The sequence below is a fragment of the Antennarius striatus genome, chromosome 22 (genome assembly GCF_040054535.1).
Source record: "Antennarius striatus isolate MH-2024 chromosome 22, ASM4005453v1, whole genome shotgun sequence".
Classification (NCBI taxonomy): domain Eukaryota; kingdom Metazoa; phylum Chordata; class Actinopteri; order Lophiiformes; family Antennariidae; genus Antennarius; species Antennarius striatus.
The window spans coordinates 8,107,381-8,134,963 of NC_090797.1; the positions used below are offsets into that span (position 1 = coordinate 8,107,381).

At 38.5% G+C, this 27,583-nt stretch overlaps 1 protein-coding gene across 1 annotated transcript in view; it reads left to right on the top strand.

Moving 5' to 3' along the window:
• The first annotated feature begins 2,382 nt into the window (after window positions 1-2,382).
• The window catches only part of pawr (PRKC, apoptosis, WT1, regulator), a 54,985-nt gene continuing 29,784 nt past the window's right edge, over window positions 2,383-27,583 (top strand). The window contains exons 1-2 of the mRNA XM_068307362.1: window positions 2,383-2,517; window positions 2,768-3,409. Of these exons, the coding sequence (XP_068163463.1) occupies window positions 2,882-3,409 (528 nt within the window). The 5' untranslated portion in view covers window positions 2,383-2,517; window positions 2,768-2,881. The remainder of the gene's footprint in view (window positions 2,518-2,767; window positions 3,410-27,583) is intronic.

Below are 27,583 nucleotides of genomic sequence, written 5' to 3' on the forward strand. Positions count from 1 at the left end.
TTAGATCTAACACTGTGAGGCTTATAGCCACTATCACAGCTAACTTATAGCGCTATTAGCCTTGCATGAAATTAGAATTCTGACAGTAACTACCTCAAGCAGGTTTAAATCACTTCTTGGGGGGAAACCTGCTCAAAGAGGGAGGTAATGACATAATCCGTGAAGATTGAATATCACTGGAATGCCATGATCGGTTCCAGCAATGGAGCTTTGCATCAGCATTGCAGCAAAAGGGGCAGTGTTTGTTTAATTCGTTGTATTTCCTCAGACATGAGAATGTTACACAAGAGAGCTGCAGGGGAAATGGAATGGTGATGTTGACTATGTGACATGTTTAGCAATCAACCATTGGACTCTGACTCTGTTCTACTGTGTATCAATGAATTTTCTTTCAAAGTTGGAGCTTCCATCCTATCCCGTGGTCTTTTTTAACTAGCATCTGCACATTGTTCTCGGATTGTTGTTATAAAAGCCTTACTGAAAGGTCATTCCAGCCATCACATCTTGACCCCATCTCTGTTATTATGTTATGATAAAGTACAAATGCACCCATATGTATTTTAAACTCTTCAATCTGGATTATGTTCTGGACTGGAAAAGGCCTTGTCCAACAATGCGGAATACAATAAAAAGGTCATCCAGAGTCTGAATCTGTACGCAGATCCTCACCTTGAGATTTGATCAACTCGTCCTTGACTCAAGATTCACAAAAATGTCATAAAAATCCATTAATTTCAAGACGTCCCCTCAAGACACAAACAAAAGTGGGTGATCACATAACCTTCTCCAGTTTTGTTGGCAGGGGTAATAAAAAATAAATAAATATTAGAACACAGTTAATCACATAAGACAGCGCTGCACACTAGACAACAAATTAAAAACCAGCCTTTAGAGATAACTAAGTACTGAACAGCACTTCAATAAAATAATGTAAGATATTGACGTTTCGTGTTTGTTTTTCATGCGTTTCATTCAAATCATATGAATAGATTATATATGATACAATAAACCTAATTATGTACATAGTTAGCTTCATATCATCCACAACATTAAAATGCAGGTGATACATAGAAAATAATGATAATCACACTATAGTTTCAATTATGTGTACACTTCACTTATAATTCTAAATAAGTTTACTGTGCAGAGGATATCTGGTACTGATATACCACCTATAAGAAATTATTTTGCTGCAGAAATCCAATTTATGATTTTTTTTAAATTGTCAGCGTAAAACTACCAAATGCTCCTCTCATCTTATCATCTCATCTTCTGTACCTGCTCCTTTTTTAGTTTTAGTTTAACATTTAAATGGCTTTGAAAATATATTTTTCTTATAAAGAACTCAATGAAGAATAGAGCATACATAGCTGTTTTTGAGTCTTATAAATCATTGTGTTTATCAGACGATTTGAGCTCTGTGAGTGACATTTCTCAACCTCTGCATCATGAATCAAGTTGTCAATCATTTCCTATCATCCTCAGCCTTCCTTTCAGCTGATACCAAGTGTGAACATTAGTGTGAGTGATGAGATGAACACAGAAGCTCTCTCCTGATCTGGGCTGGTTCAGTGAGTCATCCAGTGCCTTAGGGATTCAGGCTGTGATTTAGTGTGGGAGAGCTAAACTGTCATCAAATGGTGCTCTGCAAAAATGTTGCACTCCAACTGTGTGATTGTCAAAGGCCTGTTGAAGACTTAAAGTCTGTGACATGCATGTCTGAGTTGTGGAGGTGTGCAAAATCCTTCATAAACACAGACACACACGCAAGCACGCACGCGCACACACACACACACACAAACACACACACACACACACACACACACACACACACACACACACACACATTTTTTATTTTCTGAAATCTAATTTGTCTTTTCGTATTTTTGCTTACTTCACTGTTATTATCTTAAAATATTTCATTGCGTTAGCTCTCCAAACAGTGTGCAATGGTCTATATTTATTTATTTCATGAGAGATGCCATATAAATAAAGTCTGATTGATTGAACTGCTGTTTGCTGTAATTTTTTACAAGAGCAAATTTAGATTATTTGAAAATTTTGAATGATTTTAAACATTCTGTTGATTTTAATTAATTATTTTCAAATTTTTATTTTAATTATTAGAAAACCACGAAGCTGCAGACATATTACAATTACTGTACAAACATATTCCAATCTTGATATAACATTTCAAACAAAAAAGTATGATAATTTTTTCACTGGAACAGCAAAAAGGTACCAAAACACCTCAGATCAAGTTGAAAAGTCATAGTACAAGTCCCTAATGCCGTATGGATGAACCAATACAGCGACCTAGCGCTCGGGTGAAGCTCGACAACAACTCGGCTTCATTCGGAAATGTTCGGCACTTGTCGGACTCACCCGGTGTGCCAGGGGGCAGAGCAGCGCAGCGGCTCTCAGCGCTCGAGACAAGCGCCATTCATCAGAGCGGACCGCAGGCACACCTGGCTGTACCGAGGAGAGCATTTTGGCGACGAAAACATCTCCACACAAGTAAGGTTTTACACGAATTTATACTCCTGCTCTTGTTTGGTCAACTTTTCTTTAGTTTAACTTACTTTTAAAAGCGGAACAAATACCAGGTATATCTGGAAAGTTACAACTTTCAAAGCCGACAACAAACTTATGGAACCTGCCGTTTTTGAAGTTATGTGCGCAGGGTTTGGTTATCAGACAGCGCTAGACAAGTAGAAAGTTTCGACTCTGGTGAAGCTAACTATATTTTCCTCATACCTGTCAACAGCACACGGGTTAATCACTCAAGGAATGCGGTGCCAGTAGGACGAGAGCTGCGAGCTGCAATTTAATACCAATCTCAATTGTAATTAATTTTGACTAACGTGAGGAAGATCGGATCATGGCCACGGGGGGTTTCAAGCCGAACGCCACTACAGACTTTCTGGAGGAATGGAAGGCAAAACGGGAGAAGATGAGGGCTAAAATGCTGGGGGACATTGCTGCAGCCACTGGTACTCCCTTGGCTGCCAACAACAGCAACAGCAGTAGCCGCCAGTCTGCTCCACCTGGCGGCACCGAGCTCATCAGCAGCCCGGACCGGAGCGTCTCTGCTGGGAACTGCTTCCCAGTGGCTCGGTCCTCCTCCGGCACGGCTCTGAAGAGACCCGAGGAAGAAGCGCACTCTGCCGCCGCAACCACAAGTACCCCGAAGAAAGCCCCGCCTCAGCTGGAGAAGCCTCACTGTGTTACCCCGGAGTCCAGCCCCGTGGCGTGCAACGACAGTGACAAGGAGAGTCCATCACCCAGCAAGGTCAAGGAGAAGAATAGCAGTGGTCCCAGTGCAAGGAAGGGGAAAGGACAGATCGAGAAGAGGAAGTTAAGGGAAAAGAGGAGATCAACAGGTGTTGTCAGCATACCATCCAACGAGGTGAGTCAGCCCATCTCAAGTTTGTTTTTGTGCTCCTAATGTGGCTGTTAATATGAATCCCCTGCAGAGAGAACACATTTTTTGGCTGCTTTCTCCCTGGAGAAGCCAGGGGTCAGTGTAGATGTCTCAACTAGGTACGGTATTGTTGATGTTGTGTTGTGTCGGTTGTCACAACAAACTAGAAGTGTTTTCTGTCTTTGCCGAAAGGAGGAGAGCGTGGCTGTGTTCTTGAGACTGATATTGATATTGCTATATGATGGTTTAAAAACTTTTTTATAAGGATCCATTTTCTTCTGTGTTTGTTTTGACTTTAACACAAAAAGTTCTGATATAGTCACATGCATTCCCAGTATAAAGAAAGTTGGGACCAATGCAGCATTTGGCAATTACAAATCATTTTGTTGCTAAAAGCATTCCTTTTCATCATCTTTTGATAGGTTCTTTAAAAAAGGGACCCAGAAATTTACTAATTTAAATTTCAGAATTTAATGTATAAAAATATTAATTTTCTGGCAATCTTCTAACCACTTTTTGTACTCGTGCTTCAGTACTCAGTAAAAGCCAAAAAACTGGGACAGTCAATTGCAAACAAACTTCACTGGAAGAGAAATGTTGTATCTTTCACCGATAATGCAAATTGCTTTTATCGTTAATTTAATAGTGGTCACATTTGTTCCATCACCTTCTCTCACTTATCAACTGACATTTATGCAGATACATTTATGATTGTTGAACAGCTAATAAATTGACTCCCTTGCTGCAGGATGTAATCAAATGGGTGTGCTTATACTGTATATTTAATCCATATACCTGTCATTGTTGACTGAAACAAAGTGGTTAGGTCAAGCAAAAGCAATCCAATGGGAAGGAGCTAATTTCTATTCTGTTGCCCTGAAGTGAACCAGCTTCCAATTTAATATGAAGTTCTACAAATACAGAAAGGCTAAAATTACCAGGCTTTATCTTTGCTGCTAGGTGACACATTATTGCTGCATTTTTATGATATATTTGATGTGTTATTTTAGGATTGCTTTATGTGGTTTAGGCCTACACTTTTTTCATTGGTAAAGTTATACTTTTTATGTTCCTTGGCAATATTTTTCCTTTAACAGCTTGGGACCATGTTGGAGAAATGTTCTTGCTTTAACACGTCCATAAATAATTCAGATAGACTTGTTTTCTCAACGTCTCCAAATTCCTCTCGTAAATGTGTCTGGTTAATCGACCGTCCGTAGCGAAAGAAATGAAAGCATATCTCAGATGTTATGCAGGGGGGGTGGGCAAGAAACGGGAGGAGACGGAGGGAGGGGTTGTCAACTGGTGATGGTGGAGGTTTGTGTTCATTGTTGTTGAATTTACAGCACGTTTCTCTCTTTCCCAATTCCTGTGGTTCAGACGCATGCAGGAACTCTGATATGAAGCTGAGCCAGCCGACATGCGCTGCTGGCCAACACTATGGTTATGTACACTTGTACAAAAAGAAATCGTTGGAATTGACTTTTCATTAATGTGGTGGCGAGATGTCTTTAGACGTGCTTCAGAAACTCACTGTCTCCCATATCCCCTTATCGTATTTGCTCCATACCGGGCTTATAGCCTTCAGGGTAACACAACTTGGAGTTTGACCAGTTCATCAGTCGGTACTCCACATCCTGTTATTAGGTGCTCAGCAGGGCCGAGAAAAGCCGTTTGAAAACTGGTCTCATGCCAGGCTGTAATACTGGGCTTCAACACTGTGGGCTGTGCCAGATTTGTCAGATCAAGCCCATAGCTGATTATGTAGTAAAGTGGGCAAACAGTCTGTTATTGGGAGATCTGGGATTTAATCTGATGAAGCAGAGTTCTGAGTCGTGTGAGTGGGGCTTGACGTCTTTGATCACAACTGAAGTGGTTTGTTTATAATATTTTCAGAAGAACTTTGTAACCTCCAGGCCCATGAAACAACTCAAGACTTGAAATGTTGGTTGTTACAGCAACAGAATATATTTTGAGTTTCATGTCCAGACTTCAACCTCATCACTGCCAGCATATGTTTATATGGATATATTTGGTAGTGATGCAAAAATGCCTTGAAACTTGCCTAACCACAGCTCACAGATGGGCGCTCAGGTGGTGGTGGTGGTGGGGATCAATGTGCTACAGCACTACACACATGGAGCAGCAGCATCATTGACAGGGAGAGAGAGAGAGAGAGAGAGAGAGAGAGAGAGAGAGAGAGAGAGAGAGAGAGAGAGAGAGAGACAGGCAGTAGTTGCATCTTAAATGGACCGCCAAATTGAGAGGGTATGTTGACGTTTGAGGAGAATGAAGCATGTCATGTGCATATGTGTTCGCAGAAGTGCAGCCCAATGTAATTGCTTGAACCAACTCAAAGTTTTCATTCAATTATATGCACAACTGAAGCTAGGAAAAGCTAAGAGATGATTATTTTTCCATCGTGTTGAAGGAGCATTTCCTCCTCTCTAAAGCTTGTGGTAAACATGTTGCAAATATTGTTTCTTAGATGTAAATGAATCTAACTTTCTGCTACTCATTCTGTGTTGTCAATAAAAGGGTAAGAGTCAGCTTCTTAGCAATGAGGTATCCGCTACTATCCTAGTTATAATCAGGATTTGGAGTGACCCACTTCTGTCAAGAAACATTTTAAAAGCGTATATAAGCACTTAATCTGGTTCTGAGAAACCCATCATTGACTTCCATATGAATTGTTGACATACTAGTTTGAGTTACTGATAACTAGAGAGGTCCTTATCGAGGCTCTCTGGTCTGGATTCGGAAGTCATTTTTGATTGCTCGTGATATCTCCATTGATAACAAAGTTCTTACATTCTATTGTTGATCCCATTGTATGAAACTAATGATTTACTTATTTTAATGAAGCAGGATTCTGACAGCTAGAAACTAAACTGGGTTTATTCTCAGCTGCAGAACAATGCAGTTCATGCATTCTATAGATGCCCAGCCAATTAAAAACCAGGATTTTAACATAATGTGGTTGTAATAGGACATTATTAACCAGATGTCTCAATGCTCCCTGATTTTTTTTGTTGAATCCTAAAAATATTCACAGATAATAAATAATTGTATCGAATCCAGTAAATGATAAATTCAGCATTGAGTCCCCAGAAAAAAAACTTCAGTACTTTTTACTGTATACTTTTATTAAATATTTAAATGTTTATCCTTCCTTTCCTGACGTACTGTGTCTTCACATGAGACAAATGTGACATCTATGAAGATTGTTTTATTAACAGGCACTTCATTTTCATCTTTCTGTCTCTTGAGATATTTTGCTTTTTCTTCCTGTTACATATAAAGAAGACTAAACTAGTAGAAGAACTCTCCCTCACAAAAGCTCCCTTTGTGATGTGAATATGAGTGGACAGGTGTGAATAGAATTGCCTGGGATTATCTCCTGTGCAGAATAATAGCTGCTGAGTGGGATTTCAGACCATCAGGGGAACCCAATCTTCCTCCTGTTGTGGTTATAATGGCCTGATAAAAGGTCCATGGTTTATTTGAGAAAAGGGGCTTCTGCTAAGCATCAATCAATTCCACGTCCTTTCTCTCACATCTGACTGGAGGGACTTATTGTTGATGCTGACCTTTGACCTTCTCACGACTGCAGAATTTGGAAATGAATGTGTGTCTGTGTTTGAAGGGACGACGGCACTCTATGAGGCTTGAACCTTCTCATCTGAAAACGATTGGGATGTGACGTAAGCATGTTTCCTGTTGGACATACAGCACGCAGTCTGGTGATTCATGTAGCTCATTATGCAGAGTTATGAGTCTGTAGTCAGACTTTCCAGCCAGGGAGTGTGGATTATTGTTTCGTGCCGATGGCTGGATCTGCCCCAGAGAGGCTACTGCTGCCGGGGAATGTGGAGCCCGTCTGCCCCTCAAGGTTATTTGACAGCAGCATCACCAAAGAGGTCAACAGGTTTAACATGTGATACTGTGCCAAGCACTCAGACATTTAACACTCTGGTGACAGGAGGACATTACGGACAAGAGGGGCCCTTGTTTAAACTCATCCTTTGTAAATCCAGGGGTTTGGTACCTCCACCAAGGAGCTTATTTCCAAACCTCAACAAAGGGGAGGGTGTTGATTTACTGGGCCTCACGCTATTTTAGTTGATTACCCAGTTTAGTGTAACATGACTCATCTCAATGAGGTATTATATGTCAGCTGAAATGATTCCTCCAATGACTCAAATAAACTGATTACTAAAAATCCTCATATTCCCACAGATGGTCATTTCTTTTGGCTTCCTCTGTTGCTGGAACGTGAATTTGAGACCCGGACCGCAAAATCGAATAGAAGAAACTAGTGAGATGCACAATGCACAGGCACCACAGAGGAAACAGCAGAAATTGTCCAAAGAGTGGGATCGCTATAAAATGAAAAGAGAGGAAAACAAAGTGCATTTGAATACAGTGCACCCTTGTTACTCGCAGTTAATGCGTTCCAGGAATCACACACAGATAACAAATTCTGCGATATAGCGACAAACTCTTTGTCTTATTATTTACAGTAATTTAAAGGTTTATGAACCCTCCCATACTGATATTAAACCACTTTCTATCTGTATTACCTTTTCCCATACTCTTATCGATTGTTTAAAGCACTTCTATGTCTCACGGAAGTGCGTTGCGTTCCGAGACTCACAGAGCCTAGCACACTTCCGGATGCCATCGGCCAATAGATTGCGCGTACGGTATCATGTGACTACCTACTAAAAATATGCGATGAGGTGAAGTTGTGCGTGTTGATGCGCAAATGCGCGAGGGATTACTGTATTGCAAAACAGAATTAACGTTCCACAATGGCACTTTTTCAGTGAGGCAGCACCTCAGGTGAAACCCTCCACAATGGATCTAGACCCCAGAGAAGACCAAACAACACAAAGTGGCGTTCAATGTAGCGTTAGCATAAGTTAATGTGTTCTTTAGCTGAGATTAAGGCTAATGAATAGAAGTTAATCATGGCAATATTCAATGAATGGTTAGTAAGATAAATCAGTACAGTGGCTACCTGGCAGGTAGCATGTGTTCCCAAGTTAGCAAAGTTTTCAAGAAAATAACCAGGAATTAAATTTTTTTGTTTTTCAGAAAATATTTTCTTTAAATCAAGAACTGTGTAATTTAGTACTAAATTAGTAATTTGTAATAGACATTATATGAACATTTATTTTTAAATCTATTAATTGTTCAGTCATTACATTATTATATACAATTTTATTCTGTGGTGAAGCTTGACAAGACTGTTGTTTTTGAAAGGGGCCCCAATCACCTCATAGCTTTGAAGATTTATCCCGGTGTAGCTGCAGAGAAGGCTTGGTTTGTTGCTGCTTAAATGTATGTGTGCTTTTGTTGTCTGTCCACATACTGTAATTGTGTGAAATGAAGATACTAACTCTACCTTAATAAAACCTTAGATTTGTTTGTCATACTGTATATAAATAGGCAAGAATGTTAATTTGAATAGCCCAAAGCACCTTTCACTTGCTCTAGAAACCCTTTCCTAACAAGGACCTACCACAGAGATTTAATCAAGAACTTCAGTACGCAAGAAGTTATTTAGGCAGGGTGTTTAATTTCCTTCTCTTCAGTTGTTATTTGAAAAACAAGAATGCTAAATGCCAGAAGCAACACTAGCCTAGGAGAGCATTGTGTTTCACTTATAGGAATAAATTGTACATTGTTTACAGTGGCCATGTCAATTAAAATATTTACAAGGTGTACCATTTAGAAAACCTCCAGTTGAGCAACTGAAATTTAAAGGAATTCCAACGCAAAAGACAGGAAGGACCCACAGAGGTTTATTTTATTTCTGCTTGTGCAGTGAGGTTGTTCCTTGCTTCTTGCAAGCATTTGAGGGTCTCGACACTTCATAAAACACAACAACCATTTAATAGGCTGTGGCACGTGGTTTTGTTTGGTTTCTGGGAATTTATGTCAACTTCAGTTCCCACTAAAGTGACCCATGACTAGGTGTCTATTATTCTGTCTGATGGCATTAGATCACTGGGTTAGAGCTGAAGAGCCTGTGAGAAGGAAGTCTTACAGTCTGCCACTGATGGAGCAGCTCACCACCTCATTTCATTGTAATACAGCTGGTTATTGTTCGAGGTCAGGCTAGCATGAGCATAAAGTTTTGTCTACTTAGTTATGCCTCACACTAGAATGTTGGGTATGTTGAATTTTCTGTAGCACCTCTTCATCATGGTGGGATATAAACACAATGAGTTGACACCTTGCTTGTAAATCGATACATCCCTGTATGTGTTGGCATCAACTCAGATTAAAATGTCAAATTCAGGTTAGATGAAGAGTGTTGTACTTATCTGTATAAGGTGGCAACCTGTCCTTTCTGTTGGATATTTTGCTGTGAGTTTTGCATGCAAAGTTCAGTCTGTTTTGTGTGGGTCATTGCTCTTTGTCCCTCAACAAATATGAAGATACAATCTGTAGATTATTAACAAGGACATCCCCCCTTGCTTGCACTAAAATGCCCAGCCAATACATTCAATTAGGGATGAGCGAGTACACCACTATCTGTATCTGTACCTGTTCAACCATCTAAATTATCTGTATCCGTACCTGTACTTGGAATTGGCGGGACTTAAACCGGAAGTGGTTGTGCTTTGACCGGAAATAGGTGGGGCTTAAATTGGTACATTATTTTAAGTTGGAAATTGATACAGATTGATCAAAAGTTTCTATATTTATTGTTTATTTTAAAAGTATTCACAGAACAGCCTCAAAATTGAGATTCAAATCAGTGTTTTTGATCAAGCAAATGAAGGCTGGTCTGTGAAAATATTGTCTTGAAACCGGTCCGTGGTGCAAAAAAGGTTGTGGAATGCTGGTTATGAGGATTTTCCTTCAGCAGGAGCACGAGTTTTACTCGTATTGTGCTCGTCAAAAATGCTTTATTCGTACCGGATACTTGTCTGAAACGAGTACCCTACATTCAATGGTATTTTAATACTCAAATTTTATGAAGATTCAAAACCAAACCCGTCTGTCATGGTGATACTTAATACTCTTCTACTGCTTAAGTGATACGACTACTGTCTGTGTAGTTAATGTGTAACTACTGAGTGTGTTCATATCCAGGTAATACAAACCATAAATTAAGTATTGATGTATTGTAGTCAACTTGATATTCTTTCGTGAGCTATAAATAAAGAAGAAATGATTTATCCTGTTGAAATGCATAGGTCAGATGCTGTAGGAGCAACGCTGAATTAAATGTCTGGACCCATCATGTAGCATAAGACATGTAGATATTTAACCTAATCTGATTTGACTGCTTTTTCAGGCCGGCACACACACAATGTCAGTTAATGGCCTTGTCTGTGTCTGACCCTACATTTAGGCCCATGTTTGAAAGTCAAACCACCCTCCATCAGATCTGTTTTACATCTCTTTAGTTTGCTTACTTATTTGTCAAAATCTCTGTAATAATTCCCTTGCTCATGTTTTCCCCATCATCACCTGCATTCAAGCTGACATCATTAACATAAATTGGTGTGCGTTGTGATAACTGAGTCACTGCTTATAGAAGTGTAATGTTTTGGGGTTTCAGCCTAATAATTACAGAGACATGCAGAGATATGAGATAATCCGTTTCATGCTTCCCCATTTTGGAAAAAACCCACCACAGTTGTATGGTTGTTGGGGAATTTAGTGTACTTAGCAGACAGGCACAGACACACACAGCAGGGAGCGAGTCTTGGATTAGAGAGGTGGGCATGGTGTGATTTTTTGTGTGTGTAATATGTGGCCTGTTTGTCTGACATTCCTGTGAATTTGCTGAGGACTGTGGGGAATTTGTGAGTCAGCCCTCTAATCAGGACACTACATGATGAAGTCCTTCGCCGAGTGACTCTTTGTATTCATTAAAGGAAAATTAGAAAGAAAAGGAAAGGACTCCAGTCTCCTTTTTTGTTGTCTGTTCAGGTTTGTGTGAGGTGTAGTACAAACTGAGCTGCCACAATATGAGGTTGCGCTTTATTGAGTGGATTTATGCGGTGTTGACACGCAATCATTTTGCGTGTCAACACCGCATAAATAAATAAAGACAAATAAATAATGATAAATAAAGACAAATCTAACTTCCCTCTATTATGTAGTTGATCTATCTGACCACTGTGATCGCTGTTTAGGCAAAGTCACAAAGTCTTTGCTTTAAGTATAATGGTAAACAATCCTTTTGCTGTCTTGCATCACTGCAGAATATAAAAAATATATATAAAAAGACATTACTATATTGCACAGCAGTCCCAACATTTCAATGTAGGAGCTCAAGAATTGCAAGCAGCAACAGAAAAACAATCATAGACATTAAATTATTAAAACAATAAGGCTCCTCAGATGAACAGATGTCAAAAACCAAGTGTACAAAAGCAGATCAGTACGTTGTAGTGTAAAATTAAATATATTGTAATGTATTCTTTCATATTAAAACATTTTCACGGATAATACTGTGAAACAAGAGGATTTATTGGAAACTGCTTGATCCCCAGTTCGTTCTGAATGGATTGTGATTTTCATTAAATTTAGCATCTGCATCAGTCAGTCATGCCTTTCAAATTCACTCCTCTGTAGTTTCAGTCAAATCAGACCACTTTAGTCCCACATTTAAAACACATTTTAACCACCGGTTATGACCCAGTCAGTATCAGAGCCAGTCAGAGAGGTCATGTGTGCTGCAGCCACAGTCCTCTGCTCACTCTGCCGTTTTGTTGCACAAGGGACAATAAGGCTCAGTTGTGTTTGTATGAATGAATGAACACCAACAGACTTATTTTGTGTGCAGTCAAACAGGTTTCACGCACTGCCTCTGCATGTTGTGTCACCATGGATCTCACTCTGCTTCCTCCTTTTTTTTGACAATGTTTTAAACTAACTAGTATTTGAAGTAACTAGGTTTTTTAAACTAACTAGGTTTTGAAATAACTAGTTTCTGAACTAACTAACTAATCCATTAGGTTTCTGAACTAACTAACCCATTAGGTTTTTAACAAATTAGGTTCTAAACTAACTAGCTTTTGAACTAACTCACCAGGTTCTGAACTAATTATTATTTAACATAAACATTGTATTTATATTTGTTATTATTTAATTATTATTTATGTTTATTGTTTATGTTCACACTGTTTATGTTTACAGTTTATGCTTGCATTTTTACACCTATCCTGCTCTATGTGCTTTCAGTTGCCCCTTGGGGACTAAAAATGTTCTTTGAATATGAATTTGGTAGGAATCACAGTTATCAGACAAGCTTGTTTGACGCATGTAACCTGATCTGTACTTCAGGAACAAAATTAATTTCCTCAAGAGGTCAAGAAAATGAAATCCTTCAGTGGGGGAATATGGACTGAATAAAAAGATTATTTCTGAGAACCATCAGTGGGGTTTTTTTGTGTGTGGAATTTTTAATTTTTTTTGTCACCGATGGGCTGGATCATCTTGGTTTTCACAAACTGAACTGCAAAATAAAATTCAATTGTGAACTCCAGTCGGACATCTGGGAAATGCTTTACGCTTTTAATGAAAGCAAAATGTTTTATTATAAAAAGACATATGAGAATTCATGTGGTAATTTAGTACAAAGTGAAAATATTTTTATCACAGGCTTATTTTTTTCCCGTAGACAAACCTGCTAGAATGTTAGACAGATGGAGATAGATATATTGGGTTTACCCCCCATGACTGTTTGAGAAAGCTTCACCTCAAAAGGACACAGTATTCAAAACACAGCTCTGTGAAACAATCCAGGAATGCAGATGAACCCGAAAACTTGAATAAATATGTGTCTAAACTGCCAAACATTTGAAGCCTTGATGTTTAAGTCTTTCTTTCCAACAAAGGAACCTGGAACCAGCTTGACATGATAGAAGAGCTAACCTGTTATCAAGCCTTCACGTTTGAGTGTTTTTGTGTTCATGTACTTGTGTGTGTGTGTGTGTGTGTGTGTGTGTGTGTGTGTGTGTGTGTGTGTGTGTGTGTGTGTGTGTGTGCGCGCTGTATTTTATCTCAGGTATAGTCTGGCACACAACACTATGACAAGAACGCTTGCAGTCTTTGCCAGCTACAGAATATTTTCTCATTGCACTTTTCAATTTGTTGGATTTGGAATAGTGACATATGGCAGTTTGTGTCACGCTCACAAGTGTGTAGATTAATTTCCTTTTGTGGTGTCACTGCTAAAATGTTCAGTACAGCTTTATTTAACCTTATTAGGGCAAATATGCAGGGCACATTGCTAAACAACACAGACTGACACAAGTAACAAATCCAAATCTGAATTTAAAAGCCATAGTTGGCTTCAGCGAGCTGTCAGTAGATTAAATCTGAAGTTTTCTGTTTAGCATTTTAGTGCTTTCATTAAGTGTATGGAGAAAAAAACCCCACCTAAACTAAAGTTTTGTGGAAAGGATTTTTTATCCTCTATAGATAACAACTACACTTTGTCATACTTTGTGGTATTTGATGAAAGCAGCGCATGAAAGAGGAAAAGGACGTTTTGCAGTTGAAACTCCATAGTTTGTTTAAAGATACTGAAATATAAGCTATTAGAGCATTGAACGGATAAATAGAAGCACGTTCAATTTGTGGAATTTAAGTCTGATATAACACTTCACATTTACATCTACTTTTCACAGTATTTGCACAGTAAAAACCTGACAGCCATTAAATTCCCTGGGAAGGTCAGGGGTAATACATTCTGTCAGAGCATTTCCAGCATGTCGTGGGAGACACCTGATGTATAACATGTTGTATGCACTCCTGACAGCTCCTGACAGATTTCCCAGACATTTGTGTAGTCAAACTAAAAGCTCATCTCATGTAAAGTCATGGTTTGCCTGACAACTTATGGGACTGCTCTATTTAGCACATTCATAGTCTGAGTTCATTCACTATTTATCAGTGACTTAAAGTCACAACTGCATTATGACGCCATGCGAGAGACTCCTGGCCTCACGCTATGTCAAGATATTAAGATGAAGAGTAAACATAGTGCTCTAGCAACACAGAAACAATACCACAACTATCAGCACCAAATTGTCAGCCCTGCCACAGTTTGCACGCCCTGTTAATGGTTACACATACAAGTGCATCACAGTCAGCACAAACTATTTGTCCTTGATTTGCATCAGTGCTCCTGTAGACTGAATGTGAATGTTGTTAACATCCATACTGAGGCAACCACGTAGAACATCTTAGGTCAATTTTATGACATTTTAACTACAACTACACAACACAGTACAAACCGCTGCCAGGTCAGCATCTCCATTCTGTCATCGCAGTCAAAAGCAATAGTAGTCAGTTGTCAGCAATAGTAGTAATTCTTATAATTTGACCACAAAATGTATGTCCCTAGAATTAGGAATCATGTTGTGTCATTATTAATTTCACATATATTTCACAGAATATTTTCATCGTCTACCTCAGAAACTTCCAAAACTAACTCAAATTAGACTGAATCAGCTCAGTTTCTGTTGCATCTATTGCATTCGTTTTTATTTTAGCACAGTAGTGAGGTTTTGTGATGCTTAGATTTCACGTCCTGGTTAACCAGCTCCAGTACGTTTATTTATTTTTTCACTATTCTAATCAAATCTGGCAAACTGACCATTGTAAAAGCTCTGTAGGTGGCATTGACTGCTTCTAAATATCACACCAAAGCGCATTGTCTTGTCTTAGAATGCAAAAAAATGTACTCCTGAATTCAAATCCATACTATGTTTCACCTCAAAAACTAATTAAGTTAACATAAAAGGCAATATTTGGGGATTATAAAAATCTGTATAGATAATCTAAAAAAAGTATTTGGATTTATTAACTTGAATCATAACATTTAGTCTTTGTTTATTTGACGTTCTTCAAGTTGACATTTACTTGTCAAGTTACTTTTCCTCGTAATCTGTTCTGCATTTGTAGAATTCTTACCTCATTTCCATTTCAAAATGCAGCAGTGCAGTCAACACAAAAAACTATCAATGCGTAGCTGTTCTACTACAAGAGCAACACAATACACTCTATAGTCAGGATCTGTGTCTTTATTGCATCAGACATCTGGCTCACACCAGCAGGCATCTCAGAGGTTCACCTTGTTCAGAACATTTTCTCTGACTCCGATGTTAATCTTCGCTTTGTTACTTCACTGCAGATGTTGTTGTAAATGACTTTCCTGCTGTGTAAACTTCGCATTGATAATTAGGTATCGGGGTCATTGCCTCAGAATACCTTTCACACAGTTGGCAGCACATTTTTAAACCAACCAGTCATGCAGGCAGACCTAAAATAAAGAATAGATCTTGTTTGTCTGGTTTTCTTTTGCAAAGTGAATCATGTCCTGTTTGTGAAGAAAACTGTTCCCTTATTTGAAAGCTCTCTGGTACATAAGAATCTGCTCTGTTGTTATGCTAGATGACTTCTGACTGCAATAAATGAAAGCGCCTTTCATGATAACAAAGGGAGGTCAAGGTACAAGCTGGAGTTACACTTCGTGTTGACCCTCTGACCTTCACACACTGGCCCAATTAGTATCACATTTTAGTCTTATAACGGTGATTATTGGTTATGATGATTTAAACATCCATGCCTATTCAGTGTGGTAAAACATTTCTTTTGAGGTTAAAAAAAAAATTCCAAAAAGTCAGTTTTAGCTATTCCGTTTTTTCTTAGTAATTGAGAGGAGATGATACAAACATGAGATTCTGTACAGATCTGCAATTTCTCAGACATAAACAACTTATTACAAGCATAAAGTGCAGTCAGAGCATGTCATTTCCTCCATGTTTGATTCCTCCAGGGTCTGTATACACACATTGCTTTAATTTTGCAACTTCCATTGTGCTGTAAACTTAGTTCTGAGCTGATCACACCAATGGGATATTCCAGATCCCAGGCCAATTAGCTTCTGATTTATTTTCTAAATACTTCTGTCAGGACAAGTTTTCCTCCTTATTTGACAGCAAAGTCTTCACATTTTATGCTGCCGGGACCTGGCAGTTCACCTGTTGCTTTAGAGCCATAAGTGAAAGTTAAATAGATGGATCAAATAAATAGATACTTTAATAATCCCAGAGGAAATTGCACATATCCACTGCTCAGCCAAACACCAGGAAGAAAACAAAACAGGACATACCACAAGACATACACTACACTAACAGACACATGTAGCATTAACAGTACATATACTAAAAAGAATTAAAATATAAACAGTATAAAATTAAATTAAATTAAATCCAAATCCATTTAAACGGCTCCTCCTGAGAGAGTCATTGTACCCCCTGATGGCACGGGGCACGAAGGAGGACCTCAGCCTCTCTGTGGAGGTGCTGTGTGACAGCAGTCTGTCGCTGAAGGTGCTCCTCCGCTGGGAGAAGGTGGTGTGCAGGGGGTGGCTGGTGTTGTTCATGATGGCCCTAAATTTAGACATGGTCCTGCTCCCCAGAACTGTCTCCACATAGTCCAGGCTCAGCCCGACCACTGAGCCCGCTCTGCGGATGAGTCTGTTAAGACCGTCCATATCTCTTTTCCTGGCCCCACCACCCCAACACACAATGGTGTATGACAGCACACTGGAGACTAAGGACTGATAGAACAATCAAGAGGCATTTTGGTCATGCTTTCATTATCTGTGAAAGAGAAGCTGATCAGTAATTTTTAGCATATTGGTGCCTCATAGCCTTCTCTCTTCTGGGGGTGTTAACCTCTGTCTGAGGCACTGACAGCCTCCTAAAAGATTCATAGCCAATGAGACTTCAGTTCAGATGACAGATTGGATTGTCATCACAAGCCTTCCTTGTGATTGTGTTCTCCCCTTTTTCTGCACCAGTTCTTTATTTGCATTTTTGTCTGGTCTCTTCCTGTTAGTATTTCACCTGTATTTTCCTACTTTTTTTTCTTTTTTCCTCTTCCTCGTTCTGATTCTATTAAAAATCCCTTCATCCTCAGATGTGTGTTCAAACAGCTCATTAGTGAGTCAGTCCCCAAGTCTGCATGCATACATACTCATTTGTTTGCATTCAGAGATGTCCGGCTTCAGTTTCGTAAGTAAAGATGGCGCATGACTGTGTGTGGCCTGTGTACCCTCTCCTCTCTCTTTCTCTTTAGCTCTATTTTTCTTTTTTCCTTCCAATTTTCACTGCTGGTCTGTTAGCTAAATGTGAAGCTGTCCAGGCCAGGATGAATGGCTCGGTGTCACCAGCTCTATCTGTCCACAGGGCTGGATTTATCTTCCTCGTGTCAGCCTGAAAGGTCACACAATAAAGTGCAAACAGTCATCAGACCACCATTATCTAGAGGACAGATAGAGAGTGTTGCAGGTCCCCCCGGGAAGTCTTTGGAGATATTACTGAATGTTCACAGTGTGCAACACCTTCAAGATTTACATGGCACACAAAATGCATGACTGCTGTAATGTTTGACTTTAAGTTGAATCAGGCAGGATGTTTACTTCCAAATTTTCTTATCACAAAGTGGAATTTGTGGCTTAGAATGACATTGTATTTATATTTATGATAACTGGTACAAGTTGTTACTCTTTTGTGTCATTGTGTTAAATGTCAAATTAGTAGGCCTATCTGTTGGTTGCTCTAAGCCACCAAGTTGTAAAAAGTGTTTTGTAATCTATTTTGAAGTCATGCTCACACAGAGCCAAAATACAATAACAATAAGGTAACTCTTAAGTGTCACATTAAAACTCAAGACCTTGAATAATCTAAAAATAATGCAATCAGAATGTGTGTATTGGATGAACGTATTCTGTGCGGAACGCTGCCAGAGGTGAAAGTGTCAGGAGAAGTCATAGCCTCTGTAGTAATAAAGAAACAAGCCTGTAAAATCTTGTTCTGAAATTGATTCCATTGGAATTTTGGAATTATTTTTCACAATTAAAATATGCATTGAACACAGACGTTTAACTTATATTTAAATTTTACACTTGGTTACTGTCTAACTTTATTGTGGGTCCCAATTAATGCAATTTTATCATGTCATCCTGAATTAGTTTGTATACACGACCTTCTTATTGTGATAAAACAACTAATTAAATAGCTAATTTACATACAATCTGTACTTTTATTTTGTAATACTTAAACAGTAAATAATAAAGAAGCGTTTATTAATATCAAAGTTCCTCTTCATAAGGAACACATGAGGAAACACACATTTTATTATTTTCATACTGGTGTCTCCAGCATTGTAGTTTAAATTTTAAGTACAAACATCCTTAAGATTTCATGGGTCACTTTGTACAGTTTGGAAGAGAGCAATCTGATTTGCTCATTTTCTAATAGTTCCATGATTTTGAGAGGAAATCTGATCTACCTGGATGCTTTTTTGTGCTGTGACTCTTTTTTCTTTTTTAATTTCCAGGAACCATCTATGTGTGTCATAGGTTATGATTACCACATTTATGGTTCACAGGTGCTGTTAGAGCAAACTAGGCTTGGTTTAAAACCTTTATGGTGAACAGTCTGTAACCTTTTCTAGTTCAAGCTCTCAACTGTCGGTTCAGTTCAGTCAGTACTTAGCATGACTCATGGTCTGGTTTAGTGTCTGCCAGTGGACAAACACAATGGCCTCTGTACACAATAGTCCTGCTTCTCTCCTGGAATGCTAAACATGCATCAACGGTTTCCGTTACTGTATATTGTGTTACCCAGCAATTGGACAAGGTGCAAATCGTACCCCCAATCTAGAAGCACACGCAGATGCCATCACCTCCATATTCTGACACATTGTTTAAATACAGTAGTTAGGTCTTGTTTTTGAACTTTGACTTGCAATCAGACATAACTTTATTGTGTGTTAAAATATCAGACTTTATTAATAGTTAATTATTTTCATAAATCTTCTATGAGATGGTGACGTCCCTGTTTGCTAGTAGTGTATGCTGATCCATTTTTTAAAATAAATTCCTGAATGTTATTGCATTTTCTTTTTGTCCTTGCTTGAAATAAATGCTCTGTAATAGAACTGGGTGATTAGCATAAGAAGTTATGAGCTATGATTGAATGGAGAAAAATCCAGTGAGGTAATGAATGACTGGTCATTGCCGTGTCATGTGGCACAATGTTTTTTTGCCATCTATATTAATTAGTCATTGCTAACCCTCAATCTGGGCTAAGGAGAGGCCTATTATAGCTGAGAGGAGCCCCCACATTCACTTCAATGCTGCTTTTTCCTCTTAAGGAGATGTTTTAATTAGGGGTTTAACAGACAGAACTGAGAGAAATTAAACTGTCTCTGCTTACTATATGATGCTGTCGTCTCCTCTGAGCTGCAGCCATGAAAAGCTTAATAAATCACAACTGTCTCAGTGAGGAATGATTTATAATGTGGATCAATTTGCTCTTGAGAGCCGTTACATAATGTTACAGCGCAAATTCTCTTATGCAACAAAATCCTTTTGCAGGAGCCATCTGAATACACCTCCTCCAGTCTTTCATGATTCTGGATTTTGTGTCTTCTAGTTCTGGCTTGTTATTTGCAGCAGGAATCAGGGCTGTTAATGGACATGGTTTCAGTATAAAGGCTTAGGTCCTGTTGTCAGCTGCAAATGAATCTTTCGTGCATTCCTCATTTGCATGCAAAACTCTTACACACTCCCTCTAATGTTGAATTGCCCTTTTCTTCAACTGATGCATCAAAAAAACAGATAAAGAACTTGAGTCTCGAAAAATTAAGAAAATTCCATAAAATCTCTCTGTATATCTGATGCTGCTGGTTTTCTGTTTTTCACTTTTTGGAATAGAGCCTGTGTGTTATGTAACTTTCACAACTAAGGGTTCAGTGTAGATTTAAAAGAAAGTGGTCAAGTCTGGTTTTGCAATTAAGTTTAGGAATCAACCAGATGGAGTTTGGCCTCAGGACATGCCCGAGTGCACATTTTTCTGCTTTGCACTGTCTTCATTACTTTCTTTCTTTCCCTCCCTGCATATTTCCCCCTGATCTGATGAGTGGTTGATCATCTTCCAAGGATATCCACTATCAAAATACTTAACTAATTCCCCCACTCAATCTGTTGTCTCTCTCTTTCTCCTGCCTCTCTTTACCCCCCAAACTCTGGCAAGATAAGCCACAGCAGGGCGCATAGTTGTCGAAGACCTTAAATTGACAACAGACAATTCTGTCCAGCGGAGGAAAGAAGCAGGTCATTCCCAAAATTGCAGTTAGAATGTACCCAGAATGTCACAAGGATAGCCAATGCTGTTGTGAAAAACAAACTGAGCTTTTCTCAGTGGAAGGAGGTTGTCTTGACTCACCTTTATGCTTTCTCACCGTCAATCTTCCAGCTGCTCCAAAAAGCTTCACAGAGTTTATTAATCAACAAGTACAACAGACATGTTTTATTTTTTGTTGGCTTAGGGACAGTGTTGATAAGGTCTGATTTATGCTTTTCTTCAGTGGACATTGACAGGCCAATGTGGAATTCAAAAAGCTTTATTTAAAATACTATTATCTTCCATTGCGGCCTTCTCACTCCTATATCTTCCAATAGGTGACACTGGTTCATGTCATGTCTTTGCATTGCCTCATCTAGGTGAAAGGAGATTCCAGGTCTTTGATAGCCCTCGGCAAATCAAGCAACTTACTGAATTTTTAAAGAAAGACGGGAAAGTCTGGCGAATAACGAGACAGATAGGAATGCAGGAGGGGCCAGGCAGCGATCACTATCCACATCCTCTCTCTTATTTATATGTAAATACATGGATGCAGCCATGCATTGCATCAGCCCTCTGGAGAGTTCTAGAAGGGAAAGAAGGAGAAATTCTGTTGTTTGTCTGGGCTGGTCCACTGGTTGGCTGTGCTGGGATAGTGAGGAATGCACTAATCATGCAATTGTGCTGCCCTGCCCTTGCCAGCCACCCTTCCTTTTGTCTACACTGGAAATCAAAGCAAACAGCAAGTGATGGGTTTCAACCATTGTTTTTCTCATTCCATATACAGTGACCTATGGCTAGAGAAGGGGTTGTGGGAAATGCACATTTGCTCAGTTCTGCTGAACTGAACTGAATAAGTAATACATTTGCCATAGCTTGTCTCTTACAAAACCTCTCACCTGTACTCAATTATTTCTTGTTATATTTGCAGTGTTCAGCAACGACAGACAACATGCAGCTTTCTTCATGCATTATGCAAACAGAGTATGGGTGTTTTTATAAATCTAGTATTTACTTTAGAAAGATATTTTATGAGAAAATGAATTTCAAACCCAGCCAAAAAATATTTGTTCTTTAGCTGCGCGCTTTTCATTGTAGAGTTTTAATCTGCAATGAAGTATAAAACGTATGGTTTTGTAGGACATTCTGCGCTTTGCTATCCTGCAGTAAAACTTACTGCTGCTCTTAGTTATGTTATAATCGTGCAACCAGTCACGGTTCCACAGAAATAAATCTTTTGCTGCATAGTTTGACGGTTTGGCCAGAGGCATGCTACATTTTTCATTATGTTATTTCCCTCCGGTGAGTTTTCCAGATTACTTTCCATTTAGAAAAGAATGATTGACAGCACATTGCAGACAGTACAGCTCAAGGCACAGTCACCAAATTGACTGATTGGGTTTTTTCTGCAATAAGTTAATTATATTTGTTTTATTTTACATATTTAACAAGTGACAATGAAATGTAAAAATGTGATTGGTTACTCTCAACTGGAAGTACGATATGATCGATTTATATTTAGTATTAAATCATATCACAAAGAGCCTTTAACTGTTCCGCATGTCAAAGCAAACTGATGTGCTCACAAGCTTCTGGCCTCTTTAAACAGACCATTGTAATGAAATATTGTTTACAGCTTGAATACTGTCATTTCACTGAATTCACTTAATGAATTCAGTGAAAACATAAAATAATTCAGTTTTTAAATATTGTTTAAACTAAAAATCTGAAAAAAGAATAAAAACCTTTCAATTTGCTTGGGTTATGCCTTTGATAGTTGTTTTACTTAAATTGAAGTAGCCCTGTAATCTAGAAATGTCAGTTTATGTCCACATACCTAAATTCAGCAATCAAACAAGTCCATTTATTTTCTTTCAGCAGTGGATTTAATGCATGTAATCTTCCCTCAAATGTGGACTGAGTAGGGTTAGCAGATTTTTGAAAGGAATGCTATAACACACATACTGTATTAGTGTAAACATTTGCCTTTCTTTTTCTCCAAAGAGCTTCACAGGGACATTTTAATCTGCCATTTTACAGCCTCTATAAATACAGAAAGCCAATCACTGAGTTCTACAAAATACAACCATGTTCTACAAAATACAACCATGTTCTACAAAATACAACCATGTAAAATGCAGCCAAGCAAACTATGTGATGCACAAGAGCAAGTTGTTGAAGACCCTCAACACACAGAAGAAAAATTACAAATACAACATTATTCTGCAAAGAATGGTAATAATTTAAAGCAGGCTGAGTACAAGTAGGCTTTTGAATAGGAAAACAGTCAGTAAAATGAGAATATGATGCAAGAGCTTTTATTTAATGCCAAAAACTGTCTTTGCAAGATAATGTCTAACTTTGTTATCACGTAACTGCATTCTGTTTTAGTCATTAATCATGGCAGGTTTTAATCCACTTGTTAAATGACAAATGAAAGATGCGTGATGAAAAGCTCATTTTCTGCATATTTGTCTACTTGGAGCATGTTGAGTGCCGTGAACGTGATTCTGAGTCATTTCAGCATTGTTTTAAATGACATACACTACTGCATGTGAACACATGTGATCGGATTGCTGTATTTGGAACTACACTGAATTTTTTTTAAATTCAGTGTAGTTGTTTGCTTTCATGTAAATGTAATTCATGTAACATTTCTTGGACATAACGCAAACATGTCAAGTTGTTCTTCCCCTGTAGTGATAAATTTACTGGTGATTTAAGCAAGCATTCTGGGATTTGTAGTCAATTTTAACCAAGGCTCAGACTCTGTTTCAGTTTCTTCTGTCCAAATTCCATGTTGCCCCCGGGGCAGTCCGTTTAACCATTGTTTTATGGTTCAAATTGCAGTGTTGATTGCTTTAGTGGGTTTGTCTCCAGGAGAGCAGATGGTGGCTTGTTCTTCTTTTTCAGTGTGTTCTCACCCTTAAGGGATAAAGAAGGACTGCATGTGCAGAGTTGCCCAGCGTAGAAGAACAGACCCCTGCCCCGAAAAGATAAGGGCCTGTTTTGACCCCATTAATGTCGGTAAGGCTATAATTGTGTGCACAGAGAGGGTTACGGACATGTAGCAGTAGAAGTCAAACCATTGTTACCGCCAGTGGAAATTACATAACATAATCGCAGACACACACACACACACACACACACACACACACACACACACACACACACACACACACACACACACACACACACACACACACACACACACACACACACACACACACACACACACACACACACACACACACACACACACACACACACACACACACACACACACACATTCTTAGAGTCTTCCCCATCTTGAGTCTTGTGCTTTTATCATACCCCCACTCATTGTTGGTTGTTGAAGAGCTTCCAGTAATGCTGAGCCACATGTTTATTTTGGGCAGGATACTTAAGCTGTGTCCCATTTTCAGACTATGTCGGAATTTTAAGCAAGTCTTGAGACAACAAAATTGCATTAACTGAAGTATAAAGTCTTCAGAACAGCCTTTATCCTTCTATGTTTTAATTACATTTGCTTTTTAAAGTGACATCTGTGAAGATGGGGCATTTTTACTGAACTAAAGAAAAATATGAATATGAAATATGCATGAATTCCTGTTTTCACTATTGTCCGTTTGTTTGTTTACTGGTATGTTTGGTCACTAAAACCTTGATGGAGGGAGCTGGGAGGGCATGTCCAGACATCCATCATATTTTTGTGCAGGTCTGGATAAAAGGGATCAGATGTTTTCCGTAACTTAAATTTGTCAGATTTTTTTCGAACAATTTCACAAAACTTCATTAAAGGTTCTAAAACAATGCCCTGAAACCTTTATGATTAATTTCAGCTTCAGAGAAAATTCTGAGGGCCCGTCTTCCAGTTTCTTAGTAAATATTTTTTAACATTTGTTTTTTTGATAACAGACAAAACTATATTCTAATTTTAATTAATCAAAGGATTTTTTTCCTGATTTGTATCGCTATGCACAAAAGCAGAAAGAAATCTGAAGAAGATTGTCAAACATACATTTTTATAAAGTTAAATAAAAACATGAATGCAAAGTATTGATTAACAGAATTATTTAATGTATATAATTGAGACAATGTAAAACCACTAATGAATCCAACGTTCTTGAAGTCTAACATTTGGAAAAACACAAAGGTGAAGAACAGGAGAAAAGTGCTTTTATTTTTTTTGTACTTTTTTAGTTAGGTCATTAGAGTTGAGACATGGATTTGCATAGAGTGTTGACTTCCTCAAGGCGGATTTTCTATAAATAATTTTATTACCCGTAACTAACAAAAAAGCATTAGGACAACAAACGAAGAAGAGGAGTTTATAGGTCAAGTTGGTAAAGTGCCAATCTAATCCAAAAGTCCTTTGTTTGCCCTCAGCATGAGGAAATGCCATGCAGAGCATATCATTGCACTAGGAATACAGCTCACTATCGTCTTTGCACAGGCTTTGTTGTCTTGTGCTGAAGTGAAGTAAGACTGTACCTGCCAGTGAAAGGAGACTGCTATCTGAGCCTGTGCATTGTGAGGTCTTTGATAATATCTCTACTTAAACACTGGCCCTGCTGAGGGACCAGAGGCCTTTATATCCTTATAGTCTTACACCATCCTTCTCTGGGCAAACTCTTCACTATGGTATCTTTGAGGTTTAGCCTGGAAGCAGCGCTTTATATCATCCTCCACATACATCAACATTAGCGGTGAGAAATCTGGTTTGGCCAGCGTAGTCATTGGCCACACAAGTTTATCCATTCCACCAGATGTCATTTTCATGTTCAGCAGCTGACGGAAGAAAAAAAATATTTTCCTAAGTGTCTGCTACTCATCTCTGCTGGCAGCAAGAGTCCATTCTGGAGAGAATGTGGAGGAACATGCCAAAGCAAACCCGCAGAAACTTGATGAGTGTCCCACCACCGTGGTTCTGGGGATCAACTCACAGGTCACTGAAATTCCTCTGATTTTGGAGGCTGGTTCACTGCTCAGTGCTGCGCCTTTGTCCAGACCGATCCTCCACAGTAGAGACTTACACCATTACAACTGTTGATTTAATTTTCATATTGATAAGTATCGAAGAAAACTCTTCTCCTGGGTCCTATTTTCTTTTTGTAGCTTTTCTCCTTCAAATGATCCTTTTCAGCTAAGTCCCAAGGCTATAACTTGATTATTGAGCTGACAATTGTTTCCCTGTTGTTTGGTATTGTTGGCTTTCTGCAGTTTTGTTTTTCATGTAGATTGTTAATCAATCATGTGATTAAAAAGCTGAACCTAGATGAGATGGATTTTTTAAACACAACTTGGTTTGTAGCAGGGTTTTTGTTAGAGTGTATTGGTATTATTGGAGAAAGAAAACAGTAAAGAAAGAAGTATTTCCTAAGTAGTAGTAAATCTAAAAAAATATTGTCACACTTGTATTAAAATGGAAATAATAAACTGACAATCACCACAATGTTGAAATGAAGTTGAACTCTCAAGAAAAATCAGTATAGCAGGATAGAGGTAAACGTTACTTGAAGATGTGTACACTTTCATCAAAACCTGTATTAATTAGTTTCCTGTAAAATAGAAGATTGTTTGTTCAGTTGCACCCTCATCACTTGATCTAACACTGTTTGACTGCAAAAAAAAAGTTAAACATGTGCTACAAATTTAAAACAGTATACTTGCACACATCAGTGTTTGCGAGACACTTTATGTAGTTTTAAATGTGGCATATAAAAAGCTAATTTCTTCTAAAGCAGTTTATTTCAGCATCATTTTAAACTGAATGCAAAGCTTAATTCCACTTTGTACATCATGGTATTTTGTTGGTGCAGCAATGACTATAGAGATCATTTATGTCTTTTATCTCATAGCATCACATCTCTTCTAGTTTGTTTGAGCTATTGCGTGATTTTCCTGTTTGTCTCAAGTGAGACCTGATACTCTTGCCACCTGTTTGTAGCTAATTTTAGCACTTTTATGAGGAGTCTGCAAATGTTTTGGTGACAAAAAGGAACTCTTGTACTGCACAAGTGGAATCACATGTGTGGCTATTCATAAGTAGTACAAAAAGTTTTGGGAATGTGTTGCCATGCCTTTTGTCCTTTGGATTAACATCACGTTTAATGCTCTAAAATATGAATGCTGTCAAAATCATCCCTCTTCACCATTTTCTTTCACCACTAATGCTCCTGCTCAATATGGAACACTGAGGAAGTACTCCCCTCTTCTATTTGGACTGTAAATCATTTTTATGCATCCATCATCCAGCCTCCCACCCTTTCATCTGGACCAGTCGGTCTCTCAACGGAAGTCATTGTAATGGAAATGAAAAGAAGGAACGGCATTGCTTGGAGAATGAGGTGGCTTTAAATAGCAGTACTGCCTGTGTATTCCACTCATTGTTTTTCTTCCGAAGCTGTGTCAATCATAGTTACAATAATTCCAGAAGCCCCTCTCCTGCTGGGCTGTGTGATAGGTAGGTGCTACTCAGTCTTCTGTTTGTTCGGAAGATCTGCTCATGTGCATTTTAGCAGGGGTCAACTGTGAATTCCGCATATGGTCTCAGCCATATGGTTACTAATATAACCTGGTAATATTAGGCTCAAATGGGCACAAAGGACCTGATATTAAGAGATACTTCAACTTTGCCATCACTTTTCATTTAATTTAAGAACAAGCTAAAAAGGACCAGGTCTAACAAAGTAATTCCACCTCAGCACTAGCAAAAGAAAAAACACAAAAAAGAAAATAGTTTTGTCATTAGTAGAGCCATTTCATCTTGTTACCTGTAGCAGTAACAGCACTGCAAAACAACCACAAAACACTCTATTATGTTTAAATGTTCCAAATGATGTCAATTATAAAGAAATTACAAATTCACAGACTAGTTTTACAGACTGCCCCCTAATGTGTAGTCTACTGAGAGATCTGGCAAATGCATCACATGTCATATTACTCTTTTAATATCACCAGAGGAATGAAGGTATCCATT